The following is a 27,422-nucleotide window of genomic DNA, read 5'->3' as shown; positions in this document are numbered from 1 at the left end:
CTCTCGCCGGAAGAAAGCCACCGAAGAGCCCGTCGCCTAAGCCCCGTCACACGTTCCGTCCGCCCCCTTGTCCGCTCGGTTTCTCCCTGTTTGGCCGAAACTAACGAATGAAGAGGGGAGGAGGGTTTCAGTTTACTCATAATAGGGAGATGGGTTTATGCCTAAAGACCAATATGCCCTCACTTAAGTGAATTTGGCTTAAAGGATAAGTAAGGGTATGATGGGTATTTAGAGACTTCAAACATTTTTAACTTCCAAAATACTTGAAATTAACTATAAGTTCTATACATTAATTTGATCAGAACTTTACGAGGAATTTTATAAAATAATTTCCAGTAAATTTCGTTAACTTCAAAATTTTCATTTAAGTCTAGTCGCGATGCATCAAAAAGCGTGCGACGACCTACTAACGTCGTTTTCGGGTTTTACACTGGTTGCAAGATCTTGAACTCTTCTACTCTCTTAGAGATCTTAAAGCTTCGCAAGAAAATATGTATAGTAAGTTCCAGCTTCTTAAACTAAACGAAATACCTTCAAAAAGATATATAAATTATTTTTTTTAATTGAGAATAATAAGCCTAAAGATATTGAGCTCCAATCTCGTGAACTATTATTACAATTAAAGAAATATATTAAAGATAATAAATCTCAGGTTGATCGAGAAATTGCTCAACTAAAAGATTTATTACAAAATATTAAACAACTTCAGTAAAGCTGATGAATGAACAGAAATTTAAGAGTGCAGAATATCTTGCTGCAGTTACTTATTCTTTAGCATGTTCATAAGAAAAATATTTTGAAGGATATATTGAGTCAAAATCTCCATCGAAAATTGATAGAATTACTACTCAGCAAAATAATATTATTTTGACTTTATTTAGTAGTGTGCATTATCATTTAAGTGTGATTGAAAAATCTATTGAAAAACTTTATAATATGACTTCTACGTCTAAAGCTAGAGACTGAGCTCAATAATATCAAGAAAAATATTAAAGCTCTTTCCCTGGGTAAGACCGAGGAAATTAGGACCAAAAAGACTTTTCAATTTCTAAAATATAGCTGAACGCAAAACAAATCTATTTTCTGGACCATCTCAGACTATCACAGGTAGACACTCAATATTGAACCAATCAAATAATTTGTCAACCACATGGTTAGACAGAGAATTTAATAGATCCGGTACCTCTAGAGATGATTACAAATTAGAAGAATTGGTCAATATTGATAGAGATCTTTCCACTTTTTCAATGATCATTTGAATAGCTTGAATCCTTCGAGATTATACTCACATGATTATTTTAGTATCAGTCCTTGACTATTTAGACATCACAGAGAAGATCTACTTCATTGTGCTGATAATTCTGCGGTCAGACTAAAATTAATCACTCTTGAAGCCTCTAAAAAAATAAGAAAAAAGAGCAAGCATGGATTTATCCATATCGGACTTGCTGTATTTGGAATCAGAGGCCTAATAAGAAAAGGAACTAGAGGTAAAGTCCAAATCTGTCTCTTTAATTCTCGGTTTAGTACTCCCAATGAATCTATGATTGGAGTCATAAAAGTTGACATGAACAACAACATTGAAGTTACCTATATTGTTCCTGATATCAGGATGAATGTAGAAGACTTTGAAAAGCATGTTAAAGTCTTGGTATATAGTAAAGGTAATGAAAATTTTCAAGAAAACAATATATGTTTAGATATCTTTATTCTTGACAAAATTATGAGAAGCATCCTGACTAGATTCAAAATTAAGCTAGATAATATTATAGACTCTCCAACCTCCAAAGGAATTAAGTTTGTTATGCCATAAGAGGATGACTCTAAATCACATGCAGGATTAGATTGTAATATTTCTCCTCTACAAGAAGAAAATTCTAATATAACCCCTATTGAATATTCAACCTTTCTGAATGATGATAAGAGCCTGTCTATTAGATTTAGAGATTATAAAGTTTCTGATCAAAATGATATTGTAAAAGAATCTGATTAGATTTTAGGTTGATTAATGATGAGGAGGATGGTGAAGGTGAAGGTGATGGTAAAGGCTATAAGAATAAAAGTGTGTATATCTCCTATCTACGCAATGTTGATACTCATTGGAGAACTGTTCGAGCCCTACAGAATTACTATAGAAGAATCTACAGGATTATAGAAACTGATATTTTTTAATGTTGATGCAAAAGAGAATATTAGAATCTTGTAATAATATTCTAGTTAAGATCAACTTAAATGTATCCCCTCAGACAAACATCGACCATAAGTCTATAAGGTTCTCTTGAATGATGCAACCTATGACTGTTGATGAGGATCCTTCAGTTAGATTGGGATGACTTTCTCCACTCACTAAGTAGATCAGAATTTATACTAACTCAGGATAATTGAATCATGAGATGTTGATCGAGTTTGTTATCATCTTCCAAGCACCTTCTTTAAGATGATGGCAAATTTTTGTCTGAGGGGAATGAAGAACTCATAAAGTAGCCACTGCTTTGCTTTTAGGCAAGCCTGCTACTTATGAGGTCCTCAGACATAGAGATACAAGCTTTTCACCTTTAGGGTGGAATAATTGATCATTATATCAAAGAAACCTAGGTGATTTTTTTAAATTTTTAGAGTTCTCTTAATGTTTGGATAAGATGTGAATGTTCACCAAATAGTATAAGGTGAACATATCTGATGGGTATACTTATATCTTTGTAAAATTCATCTAATGGAGTAAGATGAATTTCAACGAATGGGATAGCTCCTAAAGGGCACCTTAAACTTGCATTTTAAATGTCATAAGGAGAGGGATCATTATTTTGATTAAATGAAAATGTTACTTAGAATTTTGGTCTAAGGAGGTTTCCAATATATAATTATTGGGCTAAGTGTTGGAGAGTTCTTAACTTTTAGAGCTAGAGAGGGGAAATCTCATATAATTTGGAGGTTATAGGAGAAAGAGAGAAAACCTATAACTTCTGGGGTAAGGTTGAAAGTCTTCTAAGGCTTTTGGAGCCCATAGAAGTAAAGGAAAACTTCTAGCTTTGATATTACAAATTAAAAGAATGTTTCCTTAACTTTTTGTATTCAAAGAGGGGGATACATTTGCTAAGTTTAGGCTAAGCAAATGAAATGACAAACCATTAAATTTGGTTATCAATGATGAAAGTTTGATTTGCTAAATGTAGGTTTGGTTGTAAATCATGAGGAATTCTTTGGACCTTTGGGGTGTACAAAGAGAGGTATTCATTCATCCGATTTGAGTTGAGAGAATGAAAAAAAGCTAGGACTTTGATTCCTATTCTTAAAATAGAATTATTTGTTAATTTTGGTTCAACAAATAAATGATTTGGTGTGAAGTACTTGTTAATTTTGGTTCAACAAATAGATGATTTGGTGTAGGTTTGATTCACTCAACATGAGATGAAGAATAGAAGAAGTGTGCAACTTGTAGGTTACAAATTAGAGGAAGCCCTTTGAACATTTGATGTCCAAAGACGAGTGATCATCTACCCCATTTATGTTTGGCAAATACGAGGAGAAATGTAGATTTAGACTACAAGTCGCCATGAATTTCTTTGGACATTTAGGGATTCAAAGAGAGGAGTTCATTCTTCCAACTTGGGTTGGAGAGATAAAAGGAAGAAAATACAACTTAGGAGTTGAAAATTCTTGAATATTCTTTGAACATTTGATGTTCAAAGAAAGATGCACACTCTCCTAATTTAGATTAGAAGAATGAGAATATTTTTCTACAACCTTTAAGTTGTAGAAAGAGAGAAAGGAATATGGAACTTGTGGGTTGCATATTCATGAATGTCCCTGAACATTTTGGTGTTCAAAGGAACGAATTTATCCTTCCAACTTGGATGTATCGGATATAGGACCTTGATTCAATGCTTGATGATATTACTTGTCAATTTTGGCTCAACAAATAAAATGGTTTAGGTGTATACTTGATTCCCTTGGCATAGGTCAAATGAACATAGGAATTTCCTACAACTTTTGATTTGTAGAAAGAGGGATTTCTCTACAATTTTGGATTATAAAAGAGAGGAGAAAATGCAACTTATGAGTTACAAATTCAAGAATGTCCTTGAACATTTTGTTTATAAAAGAGAGGAGAAAATGCAACTTATGAGTTACAAATTCAAGAATGTTCATTTATCTAATTTGCGTTAGAAGAATGAAATGATTTTTTATAATTTCTTAGTCGTAGAAGAAGAAAAGAAGATACAACTTAGAGGAAAATTCTTTGGGCATTTGGTGTCCAAAAAGAGGATATGTGCATTTGCTTAATTTGGGTCTAGCCAAATGAGAGGAGAAATGCAATTTAAGGATTGAAAATTGGGGATATTCATTGAACACATTGTGTTCAAAGAGAGATGACCACGTACTTAGTTTAGGCTAAGTAAATGGAGGAGTTTCTTTGAGCGTTGGTACTCAAAGAAAATTTGGGCTAAGGAAATGAGGAAGACTATGATTTGGATTCTATGTCTAGAAGATTACTCATTGATTTTGTGTTCCAACGAATAGGATAGAAGAACTCAGAATTTGCTTTTAAGTTCAAGAACCTACAACATGACGTGCTTAGGAATTTGGAGATATTCATAATACAAGACTTGAGAAAGATCGGTGGTAACTCAAGGCATGGTAGGAGTAGAAGCATTTGAAGCCTTGAGGAGGTTCTAAAAGTCGTGCATAAGGAGAGGAACATTGAAAGAGAACCCCCAATTCTGATTTTAGCTTTTTGGACTCAATTTGGAGAAGAAAGATTGGTTCCTAAAGCTTTGGAGAGGCTTCTAAATCAGTTTTGGTATGATTAGAAGACTTGAAAGGTTCTAGTTAAATCCTAATGATTAATTTTTTTAACATGATCTAAGGGAAAGCTAGGAGCAATACATGAGATGTTTGCCATCTTAAGATTTCAAGTTTCGTAGAATACTACACATGAGTTTGATTGGTTCTCTATATTATGAAATCCTCAATATGAACCTTTGAAGGTATGTGAAGAGTTTCATAATGATTTAGAGTCGTCTCAGACCAATCAAATTCACCTATATGCATTTACCAAAACTCGCAAAGAGCTACAAGCCCTAACATATGCATGATTCTACCACGTATATCGACATGACTAAGTGTTAAAAGCAAGATGTTGGGTTTCTGATTTAGGGATTTGCACAATTAAGAGCACCCAAATGTTTGTTCTTATAAATTATTGTACACGAACTTGACCAACAATATTTCTCATGAAACTTGCATCACAGACCTTTGAGGATCGATGAAGAGTTTCACGCCGACCTAGTCTTTTCACGTTGATTAAATTCATCTTCAAGATTTTGCGAGACTTCCAAGAAACTCAAGAACCCCACATATGTACATTCATTTGTTTATAAATCACTTTTTTGGTGGTTTATCCATAAATTGATGCAAGCAAAAATTTGGGAAAAAGCCACAAATTTTTGCAAGCAAAAACATTAGCTTCCTAGGAAATAGAAATGACACAAAATTCTCAAAAACAATACGACTTATACGACAAACAACAAATTTTATTATTATAAAAGGCCTCACAAACTTTGACGCTTACAAACGACACAAACATTAACATAAACTTCTAAAGTTGTTTGTCAAACGTTGAGAAGAAAGATACAGGTGGGGTGGTCCGATGAGAAAGAGATTAGAAGACGAGACGAAACATAGCTCCCAAGCTATAGAGAAGAGAAGAGATGGGGGACAAAGCTCGTAAGCTATAGAGAAGAGAAGAGATGGGGGACATAGCTCACAAGCTATTCCCAAAGAATAAAAAACCCTCAGGTTTTCTTACTCCAAAAATCAGCAAACAACCTCTTTTTGACAAAAAACACCACATATTTATAGGGGAGAAAAGGGAGCAAAAAAGCGAACTTCTACCTCCAACCAAACTAATCAGGTAAGGAGAAGAGGAAGGGCAGCAGCCAACACAAACAACTCCCAAAAATCAGCACAAAAAATTGGAAGGAGAAGCCACGGGAACACAGCCAGAGAGACCCGAAGAGCCAACACAGAAGTCAGGCTGAAGAATTTTCTTGTGGCGAGATCCATTGGCTTTGAGGAATAGATTCTTTAAGTTCATTTAACTTCCTTTCTTACTTGTTTTCCACTTGATGTTTATCCATATTGACTTAAAATAAAGGAAGACCAAATAAAAACTTAGATTCACTTGACACCACAGACTCACATGACACACGATAACTTGCTCTGATACCAAATTGATGCAATCAAAAATTTGGGGCTTTTCCCAAATTTTTGCAAGCAAAAACTAAACCATTAGTTGTGACACAAAATTTCCTAAACTTCCGCTATCGATCATAAGAGTGCAGATTTTTTCCTCAACCGTGCAAGTTGTTTGCGATGTCGTTCCTCTTGAAGTCTGCCATATTTTGTTGGGTCGTCCATGGCAATTTGATCACCAAACCATTCACAATGGGGAAAAGAACACTTACACTTTGATTCAAAATAATGAGTTCACTCTCTATCCTCAAAAACATGTGCCTGATTCGCCTGTTAAAGATAATAAGGTTGCCAAAATAAACACTCTTGAATTGCTTTTGAATACAAATGATTTGAAACATTATGAGGTAGCTTACTTAGTTTTGGGAAAGGAAACTGATTCAACTTTTCAAATGCCTGAAGAAATTCAGCCTTTAATTGATGAGGTTTTTGATATAACACCTGAGGAATTGCCTATATGTTTGCCACCGATGAGATATATTCAGCATCATATTGATTTAATACCTAAAGCCACTTTGCCTAACCTTCCTCATTACAGGATGAGTTCAACTGAGCATGATGAACTTTTTAAGCAAGTGACTGAACTATTAGAGAAAGGTTTGATTAAGGAAAGCTTAAGTCCCTGTGTTGTGTGTGCCTTATTAACTCCAAAAAAAGATGGAACGTGGAGAATATGTGGATAGTAGAGCTATAAATAAAATCACCATTAAGTATATATTTCCTATTCCTAGGCTGGAAGACATGCTGGATATGTTAAGCTGTGCTATAATCTTTTTCACAATTGATTTGAGAAGCGGGTATCACCAAATTAGAATAAGACCTGGGGATGAATGGAAAACTGCTTTTAAAACTAAAGAAGGTTTAGTTTTTGTTTGTAAAAATTTTGGACTTTTCTCAAATTTTTGCTTGCATCATAAATGAAATATACATATGATTCAAACAATGCTGCGAGTTCAGGAATTTCCTTGTGTGCTCCATTTGGTTCATGACATCATGTCAATATGCTTGCACAATTCCAATACAAGATAGAACATAACCTAGAAATCTTGAAAATTCATAGGATATCACATTAGTTCAAATAGTATTTAAAATTGAACAAGCATACCTATATGTTTTGTAAATTTTAGATGAATTACAAACCCAACAAATGCAAGTTAACGCACTAGATCAATTTTGTCACGATATTAGCATTGGAGAAGGGAAAGCATGACCTATAATGAAAGGAGGCCTACACTTCGACATTTGATTCAAAGAGATATATGATCTACAACATTTGGGAGTACATCTACACCTCAATATTTGATTCATCATCAAACAAAATCTCCTAATCATAGGGTTTAGTTGTAGGTGATGAAGAACAAGCAACATGAATGCTAAATGTGCATTTTGGAAGGTGTCATACACCAATCCAACACCTCTACACACATCTGATATCCTTCCTGCACTCTCACATGAGAACCAATAAATAAAATCACCGAATTTCTGCTGTTTTGCGGAGAAGGCAATGGGTATTTTAGTTTTAGAAATTTAAATGAGGGATTTTTATGGACCAAAAGGCTCGTGGAGCATCAACCACACATCAACGGCTTAGGGACCTAAGCCTTCTCCTATGTTTTGACGGATTTTACCTTGCTAGTTGTCATGCTGCAAACAACACTCGACTCGTATTGTAAAAGGAGAGATTGAGGGAGAATGAGGAAACAAGCTGCTTTCCAACCCGCTCTGGATGTCTTCGCTGTTGTCCAAGGTGTCCAAGTTGCTGTCTTTAATGTTACAAATCATCCGGATGTCAATTTCCCAGCAAGAAATCATTGAAGTTGAGGAAGGAGGACGAAGAGCTCTCCTAAATTAGGTAGGCGACTTCCAAACATTCTTACCGTCTCCTTACCCTCTTTATTTTTTTCAAGAGGAACAAAAAAACAGCCCTATGCTTCTCTGTCTAGGAAGAAAGCAGTAGCAAACAGAGGTTGCAAGCATGCACAAATCCTATTCGATTGTTTGGCCTAACTCTAGCACACAAATAGGCTGATCGAACTCGTCCTTCCTCCTCTCAATTGGATCGGACGCACGAACGAGTAGAATGGCTCTTCTCTCTCACACAGCAAGACTGCATGAAGAAGGCAAGCGATTGACTCAGGACTTTGATGGGTCGGACGCACAAAGCATGCAAAAAACTTCCGCCTCCACCTCTTGCTGCTCTCGATCTGGACGCACCAAGCACTCAAGGTCGAATGGCTCTTTCTGTCTCCCACGCTCTCTCTATACGAGGGATGAAGCACTGCTGCGAGATAGGATTTTTTGCGCGATATCCTGAACTTCCGCCGAAAAAATCATAGGGAAAATACCTATAACAGTCAGTCTTTGAATCTTAACCCTTAGATTGAGTTTCATGATTTGGGAAAATTATGAGATCAATTTAACCTGTTAGGAATTAAATTGAACCCGAAATGGATCAATTGGGACTGAAATTGAGTCAGAATTGAACTCGACCCAAACCGATTCGAGTCCGATTGGCTCCAATCGAGTCAATTTTGAGAAATTAGGCTCAAATTTGCATCGTCTTTCGTTGAATTTGGTTTGATGAGGCTCGACGAGGCTTAATTGGATTCGATTTGCCTGATTTTCAGTTGATTCAATTGATTTGACTTTAATTTGATTTAATTGAGTTTAATTTGATTTAATTAGGGTTCAATTTTGCTTCGACGATGTTCGATCATCCCCAATCAAACTCTAATCGGCAATCAAGGTCGGCTCGACACGAAAATCTACGTCAACAATCCTAAATTACTTCTATTAGAACCGGGTGAGTAGGAAATAATCTATTCAGATTATCCCAACACAATAAACTTTTTTTAAGTTTTAAATTTTATCTGGATATTTATAGATAAAAACATATTTAAAATACATTAAATAAAATGCAGAGCTTCACTAAACTTTCAAATAAATACACATACCAAAAAGCTTCATTATACAGCTTCCTACTCTAACTTCTATACAAAATCAAAATGTATACATACAAAAAGTGCAGCTCCTGCTAAGAGTCCCACTAACTCTTTCTTCTTTCCTGCAGTACAATCACTATTAATGAGCTAAAGCATAATAAAATACACAACTATAGTGCAAGAAACAAGTAACATATAATTTGTGTCGATTATAAATAATATGGGGATTTCTATAATAATTATAAGTTGTACAAGAAATCAGTACATAATTAACTTTCTATATTTCTGGTTATGTTTACCTTCCAATAGTTTAGGTAAATCATATGATAACTATAGGCTTTTGCATATTTATAGTTCTCTCCTTCAAGGTTGAGTCTGAATTTCCAAATTTTAGAAGTGAGAGCTCTTTCATTCAAGATTAGGTCCGAATTCCTAACTTTTAGAAGTGAAAATCGGGTACATCCTATACAATGCCTAAGACTTACCTTATCAGGTCTTTAACCTTTAATTGGTGGGTTTATCCCCCATAATATGAGTTTTCTCATTTTCCTTTTTTATTAACATTCAAATGTTCATAATTAAGATTTGTAGTGTCGTTCTATAGAATCATATTTTAGCATGTAGTTTTTATCAAATAATTCAAATGACAAGTAATTATCTCAAATGAACCAGTAATAAACAACATGCTCAATATAAAATAATTACTACCGCAATTACTACGAGTATATAAAAATGTTCTCATTTCTTACACTACAGATTTGATATCTTACCTCGTAATGAATTATTCTCCTACAAATATCGTACCTTTTTTTTTCTTTTGTATACAACATAGAGCATAAATTTCTCAATTTATACAAGCATTCAAATAAAATAAAATAGACAATATAAAAATCATACAAATTTACCTCAATTGTATCTTCCTCTAAATTTCATTTCCTCAACCTCTTTCCCCTACTTCCCTTCCTTTCTTTTCCCTTATTTCATTCCTTTCTTTCCTCTTTTCCTTACAATGTTCAACAATAGCCCTTACCTGATTTTAGCAAACCTTAATTTCAGCAACTAACAACAATCCCTCCCTACTTTCACTTACCTTTATTTGCTAAATTTTCCCCCGCAGCAGCCCGCAGCAACTCCCGCTCCTTTTATGCACACAGTTTATAGCTCTCAACAAGTAGTCGTTGTTCAAATGAGAGAAATGAAGGTAGAGGTGTCAATATTTGACCCGACCCAAAACCTGACCCAGACCGAACCCAAAAAATTTTAGATTCAAGCCAACCCGTTTGCCAGACGAGTCAGGTTTGGGTTAAGGATTGATTTGTGACCCATTTCTAAAATCGGGTCAGGTTCAGGTTGACCCGGAAACCCGAAATGACCAATTTCCAAGGATCCCGCGCACGCAATAGACCGACACTCCTTTACAAAGCTAGGGATGTCAATATTTGACACGACTTGAAAATACAACTCAAACCCGACCCAAAATTTTCAGGTTAAGGTCCACCAGTTTGTGAAATGGGTTGGGTTCGGGTTTAACAAATCAACTAGTTTCAAAAAATCGGATCAGGTTCAGGTAAACTCGGAAACCAAGGAATGACCCAAATTGACCCGGATAATGATCCGCTGTACACAAAAAGCCAAAAACTGAAATCCTAATTCCCGCCCACACTTTGGCACTTGTATTTACCCGGTATGCCCGTCGACGCATTCGCACTGAGCGCGTCTGCCCGTCGTCGCATCAAGTGCCCACGTCGCATTTGCCTGCCGATGTGTCTGCCCGCGTCACCTTTGCATTGAGTACATATCCCGTCCCGAGTGCCCGCCATCTCGTCGAGTCATGCCATCGCCATCGACTCGCCAAGAAGCTAACCCCTCACCCCACAACGGGTCGGGTCAAGACAACCCGGCAACCCGCGTGGGTCGAGTTCGGGTTGAAAAAGCTGACTCGTATGCAAAAACTGGTTGGGTCAATTAGTGTCAAGTTATTTTCAGGTTTGACCCAAACCCAATCTGTGAACCAATTTTGACAGCCCTACCCACAATGCCCGCACTCGAGTCCACAACGCCCTTACTCATGCCTGCAATGCTCCATAGATCGCTCCCCCATCCGCCCCGCACCCGCTACCAGCTACAGTCTCTACGCCCGCACCAATGTAGTTGCACCCGCGCTCGCCCGCACACATCCCCACTCACTTGAATGTTGCCCGAGCTTCGGCAGTTTGTCTGCACGCATTAGTGCCTGCACCAGTGCGCGGCCTTACTAGTTGCGTGCCAGGTTGGGTCAACCCGAATTTAGACATGGGTCAGATTCGAGTCCGGGAATCAGACCCGTTTTCCAAATCGAGTTGGGTTCATGTTAGGGGATTGAAGGTGAGTAAATTTTGGGTTGGACCCAAACCCGACCCAAAAACCCTTTTTCACACCCCTAAATGAAGGAACTGGCTACTACTTAATTATATAAATTAATATATTAATACCTTAGTGCTTTACCCACTATAGTGGTTCAACCCATCATAGTTGTTCAAAGCCATCCTCCTATGCATGCTGAGTTTAGTGGGAATACAACAGTAATATAAAAAATTAACTATTAATTAACTTAATTATTAATTAATTACTTCAACTAATTACTTAAGTATAGATATTATGAAATGCATGGATATTATTAGGCTTGTATTTTAAGTATGGATATGCTTCAAAAATATTTATGCTCACATTCGTTTCTGAAAATTTTGGGTATTACTATCCACCCCTCATTGAAATTTCATCCTCGAAATTCATTGTCTTAGCGGTCATCAAATAAATGAGGGAATTTCAATACAATGTTTATTTCCTTCTCCAAGGTTGCCTCTTTTTTTTTCTGTATTTCCATTTCACTTTATCATATGAGGTCTGATGGTTTCTAAGCTATTTAGTATCAAAATCTACTATTCATTTTGGTTCTTCGATGTCAAATTTTTCTATAGGTCAATTTCATCATGTGAAATTCTCGGATGGACATCAGTAACTCATTTCCTTAACAGTGAGTGACACATGAAAAACATTGTGAATATCTGACATGTCAGCTAGAAGAGCAAGCATGTAAGCAACCCTACCAATCTTCTCAATAATTTCAAAAGGTCCTACATACATAGGACTCAATGCCTCCTTGCCCAAATCTAGTTATACCTTTCATAAGTTTAACCTTTAGAAATACAAAATAACTAACTTCAAAGTCTACTGATCTGCACTTTGGGTCATAATATTTTTGTTGGGGATCCTGAGTAACTTTTAATCAGTCTCTAATTAATCTGATTTTCTCTGTTATTTCATCAACTAGCTCTTGGCCCATTAATTGTCTTTCTCCTACTTCAACCCAACTAAAAGGAGTTATGCATTTTCTACCATAAAGTGCTTCATATTGTTTTACTTTTATATTAGATTGATAGCTATTGTTGTAGGTAAATTCTATCAGTGTTATGCGGTCTTCCCAACTATCTCCAAAATCCAAAACACATAATCTTAATAAGTCTTCCAAAATTGGAATTGTTCTTTCATATTAACCTTAGTTTGAGGATGGAAAGCTATACTGAAGTGTAGATTGTGTCCAAACTTTGATGAATATTTTCACATCTTATAAGTAAATCGACCATCTCTGTCTGAAAAAATGACATTTGAAATACCATGCAATCTGATAATCTCTTTAACATATAAGCATGTCAATTTGTCTACTAAATTAATTTACTTAATAGCAAAAAGTTAACTGATTTTATCAGTCTATCAATAATCACACAAATACTTTCATGTCATTGTCAGGATTTGGGAAATCCATTATAAAATCGTTACAACATCTTCCCAATTCCACTCATGGATAAGTAGGAATTGCAATAACCTACTAGGTCACTTTCAAAATTTCATATGTTTGACACTAAACTACATGTTCAGCAAATTATTTTTCATACTTGACCACCAAAAAATTTACTTTCAAGTCTTTAGAAATCTTGGTACTGCTGGATGAATAGTGTAGCCTAAGTGAAAAGCTTCCTGCAAAATTTCTTTTCTTAATTTTGGATCACTAGGCACCCACAATTGAGATTTATTCTTAATAATTTCATCAGCAACAACATAAATATCTGGTCTATTAGAGCCTGCTTCATTAACTTTGGATATTCACTGTCAACCTTCAAAGCTTCTTTGATCCGATCTGTTAAAGTTAGTTTTACTATCATCTGATGTAGTATTCCACATTCTTAGAATCTCTAACCTCCAATTGCAGATTCTACATCTCCTTAATCAACTAAATCTCTTGAGTAATCATCTAATTATCATTGCTGTGGATTTGAGACTAGAAGAATTGGCAACAATATTAGCTTTTCCAAGACAATACTCAATATCAGCATCATAATCATTGATGAACTACAACCATCTTTTGTCTCAGCTTTAATTCTTTTTATGAAAATATTTATTTTAAGCTCTGATGATAAGTAAAAAATTTCACATTTTACTCCATACAGTTAATGCCTCCAAGTTTTCAAAGCAAATATCACTACTGCCAGCTCTAAATCATGATTAAGATAATTTCTTTCGTGTTGCTTCAGCTATCTCGATGCATATGCAATTACTTTTCTGTTCTGCATTAAAGCACACCCTAAAACCTTCAAAGAAACATCAAGTAAATCTAAAATCCTTTTGTTCTTGATGGAATTATCAACACTGGTGTTGTAGTCAAATGCATCATCAAGGCTTGAAAACTCTTTTCACATTCCGTAGTCTATTCAATTTTAACATCCTTTTTCATCAGTTTGAATAAGGGCATAGTAGTTTTTTATAATCCTTCAGCAAATCTCCCATAATATCCAATCAATCCCAAGAAGCTACGAACCTCTGCAATATTCTATGATGTAGGGCATTCTAAGATTTCATTCAGCTTCTGTAAGTCTACTGAAATCCATTCATCACTGATAATATGCTATAAGATGATAATACTACTGAGTCAAAATTCACATTTTGAATATTTCTCATACAGCTGATTTCCTCAATGTTTCCAAAACTATCCTTAAATGCTCCGCATGCTTATCATCGGTCTTTAAGTATATCAAGAAGTCATCAATAAAAATAACCACAAACTGATCTATGTAGTCCTTGAAAACCCGATTCATCATATCGATGAAAATAGCAGGAACATTTATTAACCTAAAAGGCATGACTACAAACTCAAAATGATCATATCGGGTCTCAAAAGTTTTCTTATTTATATATGCTTCTTTAACTCTCACTTGATGATACCCTGATCTCAAATCAATTCTGAAAAATATTGTAGCACCTGCTAACCGATCAAACAAGTCATATATGCGAGGGAATGGATATTTTTTCTTGATGGTCACTTTGTTCAACTCTCTGTAGTTAATACACATTCGCATGAATCTATCTTTCTTGTTAACAAAAGGTACAAGTGCACTCTAGGGTGAATTATTAGCACGGATAAATTCCTTATCCATCAATTCATGCAACTAAGCTTTTAACTCCTACAATTCTTTTGGAGACGTTCTATACGGAGATTTGTAGATTGATGATGTTCTTGGTTACAATTCTATCCCAAATTCAACTTCCCTTTTAGGTGATAATCTACATAATTCTTCAAGAAATAAATGTGAAAATTTTGAAATAACTGGAACATTTTATAATGTCTAAAAATCTTTATTGAACACCACCATTTTGGCTAAGAACACCAGCACTAATAAGAAAAGATATTGCATTCTTCTCACAGGGAAAATAGAAAGTATTCTCATTTGGTAAATTAAACTTTATCTTTATCAATTTCTTCCAATATTCAATTGTAGCAAAATGTTTAATTAACCAATTCATTCTCAAAATGATATAAAAAATTTTAATAGGCACTAAAATCAGTTCTATTAAAAATTTTCGACCCTATATATCAAGATTCAGAAAACACATCCTATTGGCATGCAAACTATCCTATGTTGGCATCATAACACACAAGGCATGTACAAAGCATACAATCTCAACAAAAAAATCATAACAAAATTCTTTAGAAATAAATGACTGGATACACCAGAATTAAAAAGAACTCTGTCAAATTTATTGGAAATTAAACGTATACATATAACTACCTCCTCAGAATCTTTGGCTTCCTGAGATGTTATAGCAAATACTCTAGCTTTCACGACTAGTTTACCTTTAAAATATGATGTTTGTCCTCTCAGCTGTGCTGATGGCTTTTTTGGATGATTGGTTTTTTCTAAAATAAAGTTTTTTTTGCCTAATTGCCTTCTAGATATCTCCTCTATTGTCCCTGCTCCTAATATCCTTGTAGCTTGGCAGTGCTTCTTTTCTCCAGAGGACGGATTACCTTGTGATAACCCACTTTTCCTTTGATACTTCAACATTCTTAATATCAATAGCTACTTTTTTCTCACATAACATTAGCTTCCTCATTCATAGACAAAATCTTAAGATATAGAATCTTACTCTACAACAAAAACAACAACATCAAACCTTTATCCCACTACGTGAGGTCGGCTACATGAATCATTTTTCTCCATTATATCCTATTAAGAGTCAAATTCTCATTTAAATCTAATAAAAAAATATTATTGCTAATATTTTCTAACCAAGTCCTTTTAGGTCAACATCTATCTTTCTTAACATAAGTCAAATCTAATACATCTACTCTCCTAAACGGTTCGTCGGAAGGACGTCATTTTATGTGGCCAAACCATCTCACACGACTCTCAAAAATATTTTTATTAATATTCTTTAAATGCCTTCATATAATCTTAGAACAACGTTTAACTTTATTTTCCATATTTTAACCTTTCATCTTAAAATTCAAAACTAATAAGCGATGTTAGGTACATAAACTTTCACTCATAAAAACTTTACAATATATGTAATCTAAGCAACCTATTTTTCTTATAAAAAAATAATCAATCTAAATTTTACTATATCAATTGTTATAAGTTATGAGATGCTCATCTCTTTTCTTAAATAAGAAATTAGCAATTACAAAATCATAAGTTATAACTAAATCTAATATAGTCTTACCATCTTCATCAGTCGCTCTAAACCCATAGACACCATAAATGTTTTTAAAATCATCTAGCTCTTTACAAATATGTACAATTAAATCCACCTCTAACAAAAAAATTTTCTTCAAGATGTATCTTTTATATTAATTCTACCAAGTCATTCTAAAATTTAATTTTAAACACATTCAAACATACTTGAGGAGCATGACCACTTATAATATTAATAATCATAACATCAACAACAATGTTTAAAGATATAATTTTATCTTCAATTTTATTAATTTTTATAACATTATCCTTCAAACTCCTATTAATAATCACACCTACATCATTTCTAGTACGACTCCTACCATAATACAATAGTTTAAATCCTGTTGACTGTAACTGCTCATATCACCGACTCCCTCACCGACATACTTGACACAACCGACACCGGTCCCACCTCACGACGCTTCATCCACCGCCTCACTCACGACATAAAAACAACACCCTCTCCCATTCGGACGGTTACGCACACTCACGAACCGAAGGAAAGGAACACAGAGAAGGAGAAATCGAAGCCCATACTTGCGCTCTCGTTCGTCTCCTCCGTTTGAGTCAACTTACCTTTTACTCCCGTCGATCCCGGTCTTCCACCGCCGCCTGCCGACGCCATAGAACCCGCCGCCGCTTGCCGTCGAAAGAAGACTCGCCGCCGGGACCCGCCTGCCTCCGGCCAGACAGCCTCAGGCCGCCCTCCGTCGCGACCAGCGTCCGAACCTTCGCCAGCCTGCTCCCGAGCCGGTGCGTGATTCCTCGATCCCATCTCCTTGGCCCAATCATGCTCCTGCCCGTAGCCCATAATGGCTCTTTTTCCTCTCTATTTATCTATATAATATATGTATTTATAATATAATATATATATATTATTCTATATATTATATATATATATCAATATATATATATATATATATATATATATATATAGTAGAAATAAATATATATAAAAAAAAGAGAGAGAAAAAGAGAGATGGAGAGAAATAAAAGAAAATTTAATACAGGCTGCGGACCCGCGTCGTCGTACCTTAGGTCGACCGGGATGGTTTAAAATTGAAGACCCTATGCAATCGATCTTTGATCCTGGTGGGATGGTTTAAAATTGAAGACCCGAACGCAGTCGATCTTTGATCCTGGTGGGATGGTTTAAAATTGAAGACCTCGCGCCCGTTCGATCTTTGATCCGGGCGGAAAGACTACGCAAGTGCCGTCCCGATTTCTCCTCGGTGGGAGAGGAGAGCCGGGGCGCTGCCGAATTTTCAGTGAACAACAAAGGAATTGGACTAAAAAATCGAAAATTGATTTGAACGAAATTCAAATTTAAAATCAATTTTAAATAAATTTTGAATGAATAATGTTTGACCTACACTAAAAAATGAACTCAAATCTAATTTAATTCGAAATTGATTTGATATGTGGTTCAAATAGAGGTTTTCATCAATACCTCGCATTCCAAGAAATAAAATTATTTGATCCATTATTAATCATGAAGGTTTTAATTCATAAACAATTTGAAAATTAGAGAATATTTTAACTTCAAATTGAAAGAGTGATAATGGCATCTTGTTTCAAAAGTTGTGTATGTTAATCAACATAAAGATGCTTATATTGATTTGAAGGTTAATGGGTGCATAATTAGCATTTTAAATAGAAATATTCGAGTGCTAATATTTTATTCCATTTCATACTTGCCTAAAATTTTCTAAATGCTATCTTAGAAGACTCATGTCAAGGAAAGTTGCATTTGACATTGACAAGTTGGTCTGTATAAGATGAAAGAAATATGAGGATTACCATTGAGTCAAACACTCAAATCAAACTTACAAGATCATCTGTTGCAAGTAATAATGGCAGAGAGAAAATGATCTTATAGCTTTAGTGATAGATAATAATATTATCCATTATCACATAAGCAATCAACTATGGGCCATATGATATCTTGACATATATTCGATAATTTCTTAACATACATTCTATAGTCTCCTACGAACACTAGCACGATCTCCTAAAGCCTATTGAACAAACATTCCCTATGAGCTATGTTGAGTGGGATATTAACAACAAAGGGATATCTTCTATGTGCTACAAATGAAATCTAAATAAGAATAACGCCACCGGATCCGCAACATGTGTGCAAGCGGACAGAAGGCATTCGTAAGCCCCTTAAATGAAATTTTGGGCATTCCTAAATAAAATCACTCTCACATAATGGATCATATTTAAATATTTTAAAATACCCCTTTTGTATTAAATATTATCAATTAAACTAAATAAACCCCTGCATGTGCTCCGGCAGACCTATTAAAGTTACAAACACAAATAGTCGAGAATGCTGCGCAGGGTCAAATACTACAACCGCATGTGCTCCGATCGTAAATATAAATGTCAAATCCAACGATGAGAATTGTGCGGGCGTTAATATTCAAGTTTCATCCTCCTCCTTAAAAGACTGGAGTCGACACTACTTGAATAACAAAATGCATTCCAAAATTCTACAAATACAATCGACCTCAACTTCACCCGATGATGGCCGTGTTGAAATGAAATCTTAACCGAAGGGTCAAATTTCAAATCTCAAATGTCAAATCTCTAATAAACAAAAGTCCAAATCTTGAAATAAATCAATCATCTAAAAACTCAAAAAAAAATCATCCACCTCCCGCAACCGTTTGTCGGGGATGATAAATTTGAAATTAACCTCAGCTCACAAAGAGCGAATGCATGTCGGGTGTTATCAATACGATTCATCCTCAAACAGTCTCTTACCAACAGGGACGTGGGCTACCCTCTGATCGGGTGGTTTTGCCGCAAAATGGCACCATTATATTACGATCACGGCCAAAGCCCGTATGTTCCCTAAAGGCGTAACCCTTGAGCGATGGATCATAGGGTATATTCATAGGCATAAAGCTCTCTGTCAGCTAAGTGGATTCAGATCTATCCCCTTAGACAAACATCACCCCAGGTCTACAAGGTCCCCTTGGATGAAGCAACCCATGGCTGCCGACAAGGTGCCTTCTGTCAGGTTGGGTCGACTACCTCCTCTGACTAAGTAGACCAGGGATCATGACAGCCCGGGACGACGGAACCATGGGATCTTGATCGGGCTCGTCTTCATTCCCCCCACCACTAGTTTTAAGTTCATGGTGATAAACTTCAAATTCTAAATTTTAAAATTCAAATCCAAATTCAAGAGTTAAAACCCTAAACTATTGCTATTATATGATAGGTTTATAACCTATTCGACATCCTTAATGACTAGCCTTAATCGAAAGTTCTCTCCTATTATCAGGAGGGGTAATTAACTATAGGGGCTTGCGCCTATAGGAAACCAGAACTCAGATCAAAAAGTCCTCACTAAATGAGGGCGAAATCTCTGGGTAGTGTCTTATCTAAAACCCAATCTGCCTTCTGAAAATTCCCTCGGGATCACACCCAAAATGGAATTTTTCGGAGCCCACAAATCCTAAACTATCAATCCCCTTACCTTCTCTCCAACAAATTTATTTTTCTAAATGCATAGAACATTTATCTTTCTATGAATCATAATATCTATTAACTACATTAATTTGGCTAAAAGAGAACCTATTTTAAGTTTCAATCCTAATTTTAATTTCACGGACTAGCTTCTTTGTCGACATCCATCCATGATGTGGGACTCTTGCCTATTTAGCATTGCAACCAAGTGCCGGTGCAGCAGCCCTTGAACAGTTCTCACTTTATTCAACTAGTCAACTATCAAATAATCATAATATAAATCATTTAATATATTAGGGAAGCATGAAATCAAAAAATTAATAACTAAATGTACTTAAAATAACAACAATAGTTGTATATAAACACATAAATAGACACACATGTGTATGCCATTATATATGTAGCTAGTATACACATAAGCATAAACGATGATTCAAACAAAAAGAGAGCGAAAACCAAAAAAGATACTCATTGTGTCCCCAACAGGCACCATCTTTACTGATGCCCTTGGCGGGCGTCAACCCTCTTGGGACCAACATCAAGCACCACCACTCTTGACGTCATCTTATCAGTAAAATGATGAACAAAATAGGCTTAGATGAATTTTGGCATCAACCCAATGAACATAAACAAGAGCACCTCACCATGCACTACGAATAAAAACTGAGCAAAAAAATAACATAATTGGTTCATATATATATATATATATATATAGACACGGATTTCTCCCACAAATGACATGGCATGGGGCATGAATAACTAGGAGTAAGGTATGCAATCACCTAAGCTTTGCATCGCAACACATGTTTGATTATTCATGTATTTTCATACGAACACAAACAAATAAGAGAACTAACAAGACATGCACTATAAGGCTAGCATAAGGGTCAAAACATAAAACCTTTCACGTGTTAAAATTAAAGCCTCATTTCTATCGGAAGGATCAAATAAAAAATGTAAATCCATCCAAGAAATCATTGATAAGAATGCTGAAAAAAGTTATACTAAATGCTTATAGAATTATCTGCCAAACTAAAATTAAAAACAGGGTTGGAAGAAGTTACATCTCTGTTCGCACTGTGAGCATTCTATTGTTGCAATGGAACCTGAATCCCCTTGCAAATTAAGGACAGAACCGCAAACAGCACAACTACAATTAGGGCAGTACCAACTGCCTTCTGGAAGCTCCTGAATGAAATAAATATAACATTGCATTAAACGATATGAAATTTGAACTGTCATAAGAGTATCTTAGATATAAAAATGCATAAGATTACATTTCAAAAGATCGTGTAAACAAAAATGTTAAAATGTATGACCTTACTTGGACCAAAGAAACAAAAAAAATTGATGTTTCTGCAGAAGAAACACAGGATATGCCACAGTTTGCAACTGAAATTAAATGACTGAACCTGACGATTTATATCACACATTACAGATTGAGAAAATACATATATCAGCACCTGCCTCTAAAGTTGGCACTTTCAGTGTGGCTAGTCAAGCTTCACATTAGAATTACATTTCCAGATTTCTGGTGTACATGTAGAGCAATTTGAGAGAAACATTTTTTATGATTAAAAGATATGCAGATCTAGCAACAATTACAAATTAAACTCAATGGCATAGACTATAAATATATCATGTGATGAATTTTGTTCCATAGTCACTAGTACAGCATGATTTCTGACACAGCAAAGAATTTAGTTTACTAAAGCAATGAACTAAGATCAGAGGAATCTATGGAATTATTTCCCCTTCTTGGTTGGTGCCTTTTGAACCTTTCCTTCTTCCAGTGAAAGAACAAGGAGAAGCCTTTGGAGGAACGTGACAAATTGGTGACAAGAAAATATGAATTTCAGTACTAATTTACCTTTTCAGGAGGCATTGAATTTAAATTTTCTTATCTATTAACATACCTGTAAATACAAACAATCTTGATGGTAAGTAGATGGGCAGCTATCACAGCATATTAACTCACCACCATCAGCACAGAATCTACAGGCATCATCATTCTTGTCACCCTCTACTTCACTAGTTTGCAGATCATCTCTCCTCAGCTTGTACTCAGCAGACCAAGCCTGAAGCTGGCACGATATGTACGGTTTTCCAGACTTCAAAAAAAGATTCAGAGAGGGTTTCTGCACCTTGAATCCAGCATGCCTTTTAAAATCAGATACAGAAAGGATATTCTGGCAGCATTTGCAGAGAATTCCAGCTTTAGTAATCTGACCATCCTTAACCACTGCACTATTCCTTGGACTCTGGTACTGCATAATGTCACTAGGAGAAAGGACGCCCATTTTAATTAACCAGTATAGCACTGTCCTTAAGCCTTCGGATTTTTTTTCATTAGCAGAAATCTCCCCTGCTTTTCGACCACGTTCTATAGTCAGTCTACAAGATCTCATACTTCTTGGTTCGCTGGATGCTTGTGACTCAGAATTTTTTCCTCTAGTAGCCAAAGTTTTGCAACAAGATTTGCCATCCATTGCTTTTATTATGGGATAATCCAAAATATTATCAACCTTAATCTTGTGGCTATGCTGCCTCTTCCTTCCTCCTTTCTTGCACACAACAGTTTTCTTTACCAGACCTGCTCCAAGAGAGCTATCATCATTAATCTTGCCACTATTTTGTTTCTTCCTTCCTCTTTTCTTACACAGTCCAGTTTTCTTTACCACACCTGCTTCCTGGGAGTTACCAGGATCAGACATCAGCGCTTCATCAAAACTCTTTTCATGTTGAGGCCCTAGAGAAACTACACCATCCTCTGATATTGAATGATAATTGTTCTCAGTCGCATAACTATTATTTTCCTTCATTCCATTATTTTTACACAATTTAGCTTTCTCTACTTCATCCACTTCTTTGCTGTTGAGAGGGTCAGGAGATAGAGCTTCATTCTCTACAACTTCAAATGCACGAACTTGTGCACTAAAATCATTGCAGTGATCCTGGGCCTTTTTGGGCATTTTGGAAGGCTCTTCATTATGTTTTTCATGAGAAATATATTTCTTTTTCCCCTCTAAAAATAATTCCTCCCCTGAATTAATGATACCCTGGTGGTCAAGATGTGGGGGATCACTTTTGCAGTAATCTATAGAAAAGGGGAATGAGTAAATACAATTAGTATCTGATAATTTAGACATCAAGCCCATTGCATTTTCTTCTGTGGTATCAAGTTCAGAGTTCTTGGAGTTTCTGTGGGCTTTCCTCATGACTTCATTTCCTATATAATTCTTAGACTTCTTAACAGTATGTTTTGTCAGCTCAGCTACTGAAGTTCTCGTAGGTCTTTTTGGTCTCTGCTTTATTAAACTAATGGTCCGCTTTTCTGGATCTATTTTCCTAATTTTCAATCTTGAATGCCTGCAATTTCCATCTTTGGGACAACCGGACTGCTCTAAGATGCCTTGCTTTGCTAATTTCGCAATCAAATGATCATCTCGAGAACCAAAATCAATGATACTCCCTTGGAATGGAAAATCCGTTTTGTGTGAAGAGCTACTTAAGCCAAAAAAGTGATCAATATCTAAATTACTTGATTCACAAAAACATGACTGTATCTCCTGCTGCACATTAACTTTTAGATCACACGGTGAAACAAATGAGCCTATCAATTCTTTTCTACAGTAACCATCCCGGTTGAAGCAGATAGCTTTCTGTTTGGGGTGGAATAAAAGCATTTTCTGTCCTACTGGGGGATGTTCATCCGCCGGGTTTACCACAAATATGTTGCCAGTATTTCCAGAATCAGTCATGCTTTGTTGTCTAACTTCAACAAGCTCCTCATTTCTCTCATGAGTATTACAACTAGCATCTGTAGGCTGGAAATAAGAATCACCCCCAATTTCATCATTTTCTTGAAAAGATAACACCCTCCTTATACCATCTCGAAAAACATTAAAAGATCCCAATTTGTCCTGATTTGCAGAGCTCATAGAGCTGCATGGGATGTCATTAGAAACAACAGGACGATGAATTCTTAATTCATTAAGAGAATCATTATCTATGTTAGACTTCTCAGTCGGACTGCAGTACATCCCTTCTGCCTGAATTGAGGAATTTTCAGATGGATTCAAGCAATCAGACTTCGAAGAACAATCTAGTATCATGGGTCCTTGGACTGGCATATCATTGGCTAGAGAATTATGACAAAGAAAAAAAATTAGTTCGTTTGCAATAAGGTAATGATAATAGAAGATTGGCTTTTTATCCCAGGGTCAGGTATACCTGATGACAGATTGTGCCCAGGCAAGTCCATTGCATTAAAAGATACCTCGGCTAATTGCCTAGGTGGGCTTTCAAGGTTTTTGCTGCAGTGATGTGCATCATGGCTTGTTCTATGCACCAATTTTATGTGCCTACGTTTTCTTTTCAGACCTTGCAAACCATCCAAAGGTGAAACTTTTTGGCCGCTTGAACATCCAGTCAGCTCTGACCTGCTATCAGGAAAAACTGGTTGAACTGCAAGCGTCAAGTCGTAAGGAGTAGAGTGATCTTGAAGTTCATCCACGTCCTTCCATGCCAAGAACAAGCTGTTGTTGTTACTTAAAACAATTGCTTCACTTCTTGCAGCTTTCACTGCCATTCCATGTTTCAAAGCAGTGACTTTCTTATCAATGCACACCACAGCCATGAATGGATCAAGAATGCACCATTTCATTAGAAGAGAAGCAAGTTTTCCCAGGCCCTGAATTTTCTCATTAACTTCTACCAGAATATTTGCCAAGTCAGCCCAAAATTCATCAACATCTACCCACACTTTTTCTGCTTCATCATATGCTCCAGCATTTTGAGAAATGGCAAGTAATCTGGACCCACATGCTACCCAAGCTTTGGAGAGGGAGTTAAACATATGACCTTCAGGTGATGTATAGTAGGAATCAAATTGGCCATTTTTATATCTACCCTTACGTTGTCGGCTCTGAACTATCCAACCAGCATCCTTCAGAAGATGGCATGCCTGCGAGCGGAGCTGAAGGTTGAGATCCCTACTGCGGTATGGTTCCAATGATGCACGAACAATGCATAAGTCAAGAGTGTTAGGTTCTGTAGCTCTCTTTCCCTGAAGTTCTTGTGAACTGAGTTGAGCAGGACTATCCCGAGCAGTGGAAGCATCAGCCAATGCACCAATTAAATTAGATTCTGGAATATCAGGTTCTGTAGATTGTTGAGTTTGCGGGATTAATAAGTTGGAACATGGAGATACAGACTTCACTGCAGAAGCCTGCACTAACACAACATCGTCCAAATCTGGAGCATTAGACTCTTTGTTCACCGGATGAGAACCGCTGTGCGTTTGGCGATCCTCTATGGAATTTCGTAGTAGGTTTTCTTCTGCAGCGCTTTCGCTCAGGACTGCAAGTGAAGGGGTGGAAGCAGCAAAATCGACACCAGAAGGCAACCCCACTGAGCCTTCAACACTGTCTAGGTAAGGAATTTCTTTTGCACTTTGATCCATACATTTTGATGCTTTAAATGCTTCTTGAACAGCAATGGATATGTCAGATTTTGACAGAGCACAAGCACGGCTCTCTTTTGAATAGGGAGAAGATTTGGGTGTGGCTCCTATAAGCACTTCATCTCTACCACCCTCTTGGTTTGTCCATTCATTCTTTGAAAGCATTGTACCAAAATCATCAGAACTACTCAACAAAATTCGAAAATTATCGAAAGAGCAACTAGACAAGAGACCATGGCCGATGGACTCCACAACACAGCTTTGTGAGTAGAGTTGATTAGGATGCGCAGTAAAAGAACATGGCGCCGTTGAGTTGTTAGAATTTTGAAGTTCGCAGCAATTACGCACGTCAATGTCACTCCTCGTAATAGTAGTGACCAACTCTTTCATCTGTAAAGGATCGGATGATGACATCTTCAAACGCTTTGCATATGTACTATTCGAAGCTGTCATTGGCTCGAGACGGAGTCTCTTTGACTGCAAAACATGGTTACCGTCTCCATTATTCACTTTAGCCTGCCCTGAAATATTACCCAATGTATCATTCAAGGAAGGGGGATTAGGATGAACCAAGTTTTCAGTATTTGCATCTCCAGGTTGCTTATTTATATTGCATTCTTTAGACTGAGAATTCTCCATTTTGGATGCAGCATTGCTGAAATTTATTGTATTCACTTCATAGAGAACATTCATACATATCCGGCGCTCCTCCTCCGAGCCTTCAAATCTATCACAGCCCAACCATCTGATTTCTTCTCCGAACAGAATTACCATTGCCGCTTCCTCCTCCACACTCCATCTAATCTTAGGTCGCACTTCATCCATTTCCGTAAGTTTCAACCTCTCCTAGCTCAAGTCATCAAAACTCAAGAAAATCTTCGATTCAACCATCTAACCTGCAAAAAAAGCATTTGCATATTCAAAACATGAACAGAGAGACAGAATCATATCATCCCGATTCCCCATTATGGATAAAATCATCCCGTTTGAAAACAAAGAACAAAAAACACCTTAACGGATTCTTCTCATGCAATCCACTAAGTTTCCACAATTTATAAAAACCAAAGCAAAATGAAGCAACAATTCATTATCTTAATGAATGAATTACCTGTAGTTACATCATTCACCAAAATCATCAAAACCCAGCATCTGTAACTCTCATAAAAATTTTATAGAAAAAAAATGAAGTGATATCATGGCCAAAAACCTGCTTCAAAAATCACACAAAAAGAAAACAAAGAAATCTGAAAGCAACTTCTTTGGATAAAGTCCAACAGTATTTTCATAATCTAGTCACAAAATGATCAAGTCATTAGCTCTTCCACAGCATGCAAATCCCATCCATTGCGCAAACCCGCAATGTAACCCCAAAATTCACACCTCGACCCATCAAAACCCCATTCTAGAAAATAAGAAAAAAATTTATTAAAAAAAAAAAGCGTTGATCATACAAACCTAAAAAATCTCGTTCCAACAACCAAAAAGAAAATGCTCAGCAGACGACCCATTATATATCAACAACAGCGCTCTTCTCGGCTTAGCTAGAGCAAAAACCGGTCCATGCCAACCTCCTTGGAATCCTTCAAAGTGTGAACCGTGAGGCCACCCGAGGGTTTCGGGCCGAATAGAAAAGATTAGGTTGTACGGCCTGCAGGTGGAACATGTGAGAGAACGAGAAGAATACTTGGCGCTTCCCCAAGGTTGGCTTCGATGCCGACACCTCCTCCAACTCCCCTCTCTGTGGCGCGCGCGCGCCTGTGCGTTTTTTTGTTCCATTCGCGCTCGGCGATCCACGCGCGAAAGCCATGATAGCGATTTCGGCATTCTTCTCTCTTGCGTTTGCGTTGGGGATCGGAGAGGAAAATTTATTACGTGCGGTGTCATTCGTACAAAAATTATTCTGTGCCAATGACATCCGGAGACCAGTGAAATGCATGCATTATTGTAGAAACAGAGAAATGGAAGAAGACAAGAACTGGAATCAAGAGAGAAAAGCCGAAATATATATTTCTGTGTTTTCCATTACAAAGAGATATGTCCTTACTTATTTAAGTGCACAAGTCTAAAGAAGAAAATATGAGACAACCACAGAACATTCTGGAATAAGTACAAATCTTTAAATCCGAAATATAACTAGATATTTATATATTCTAATATGCCCCGTCAAATTGATGGGTCCGGAGTGACAGTCAATTTGCTCCGGAGAATGTTAAAACGAGGAGTAGATAG

General features: G+C 36.4%; 1 protein-coding gene across 3 annotated transcripts in view; it reads right to left on the bottom strand.

Moving 5' to 3' along the window:
- LOC110107473 overlaps positions 1-27,192 on the bottom strand; it is a 78,281-nt gene extending 51,089 nt beyond the window's left edge. For all 3 annotated transcript variants that reach the window (XM_020837744.2, XM_028698541.1, XM_028698542.1), the window contains exons 1-4: positions 26,649-27,192; positions 23,963-26,089; positions 21,646-23,870; positions 20,794-20,917 (exon numbers count right to left, since the gene is read on the bottom strand). In XM_020837744.2, the coding sequence (XP_020693403.1) occupies positions 20,794-20,917; positions 21,646-23,870; positions 23,963-26,018 (4,405 nt within the window). In that variant the 5' untranslated portion in view covers positions 26,019-26,089; positions 26,649-27,192. The remainder of the gene's footprint in view (positions 1-20,793; positions 20,918-21,645; positions 23,871-23,962; positions 26,090-26,648) is intronic.
- Positions 27,193-27,422: the final 230 nt, after the last annotated feature.

The sequence above is a fragment of the Dendrobium catenatum genome, unplaced genomic scaffold (genome assembly GCF_001605985.2).
Source record: "Dendrobium catenatum unplaced genomic scaffold, ASM160598v2 fragScaff_scaffold_1105, whole genome shotgun sequence".
Classification (NCBI taxonomy): domain Eukaryota; kingdom Viridiplantae; phylum Streptophyta; class Magnoliopsida; order Asparagales; family Orchidaceae; genus Dendrobium; species Dendrobium catenatum.
This window is presented reverse-complemented; position numbering and strand designations above follow the sequence as displayed.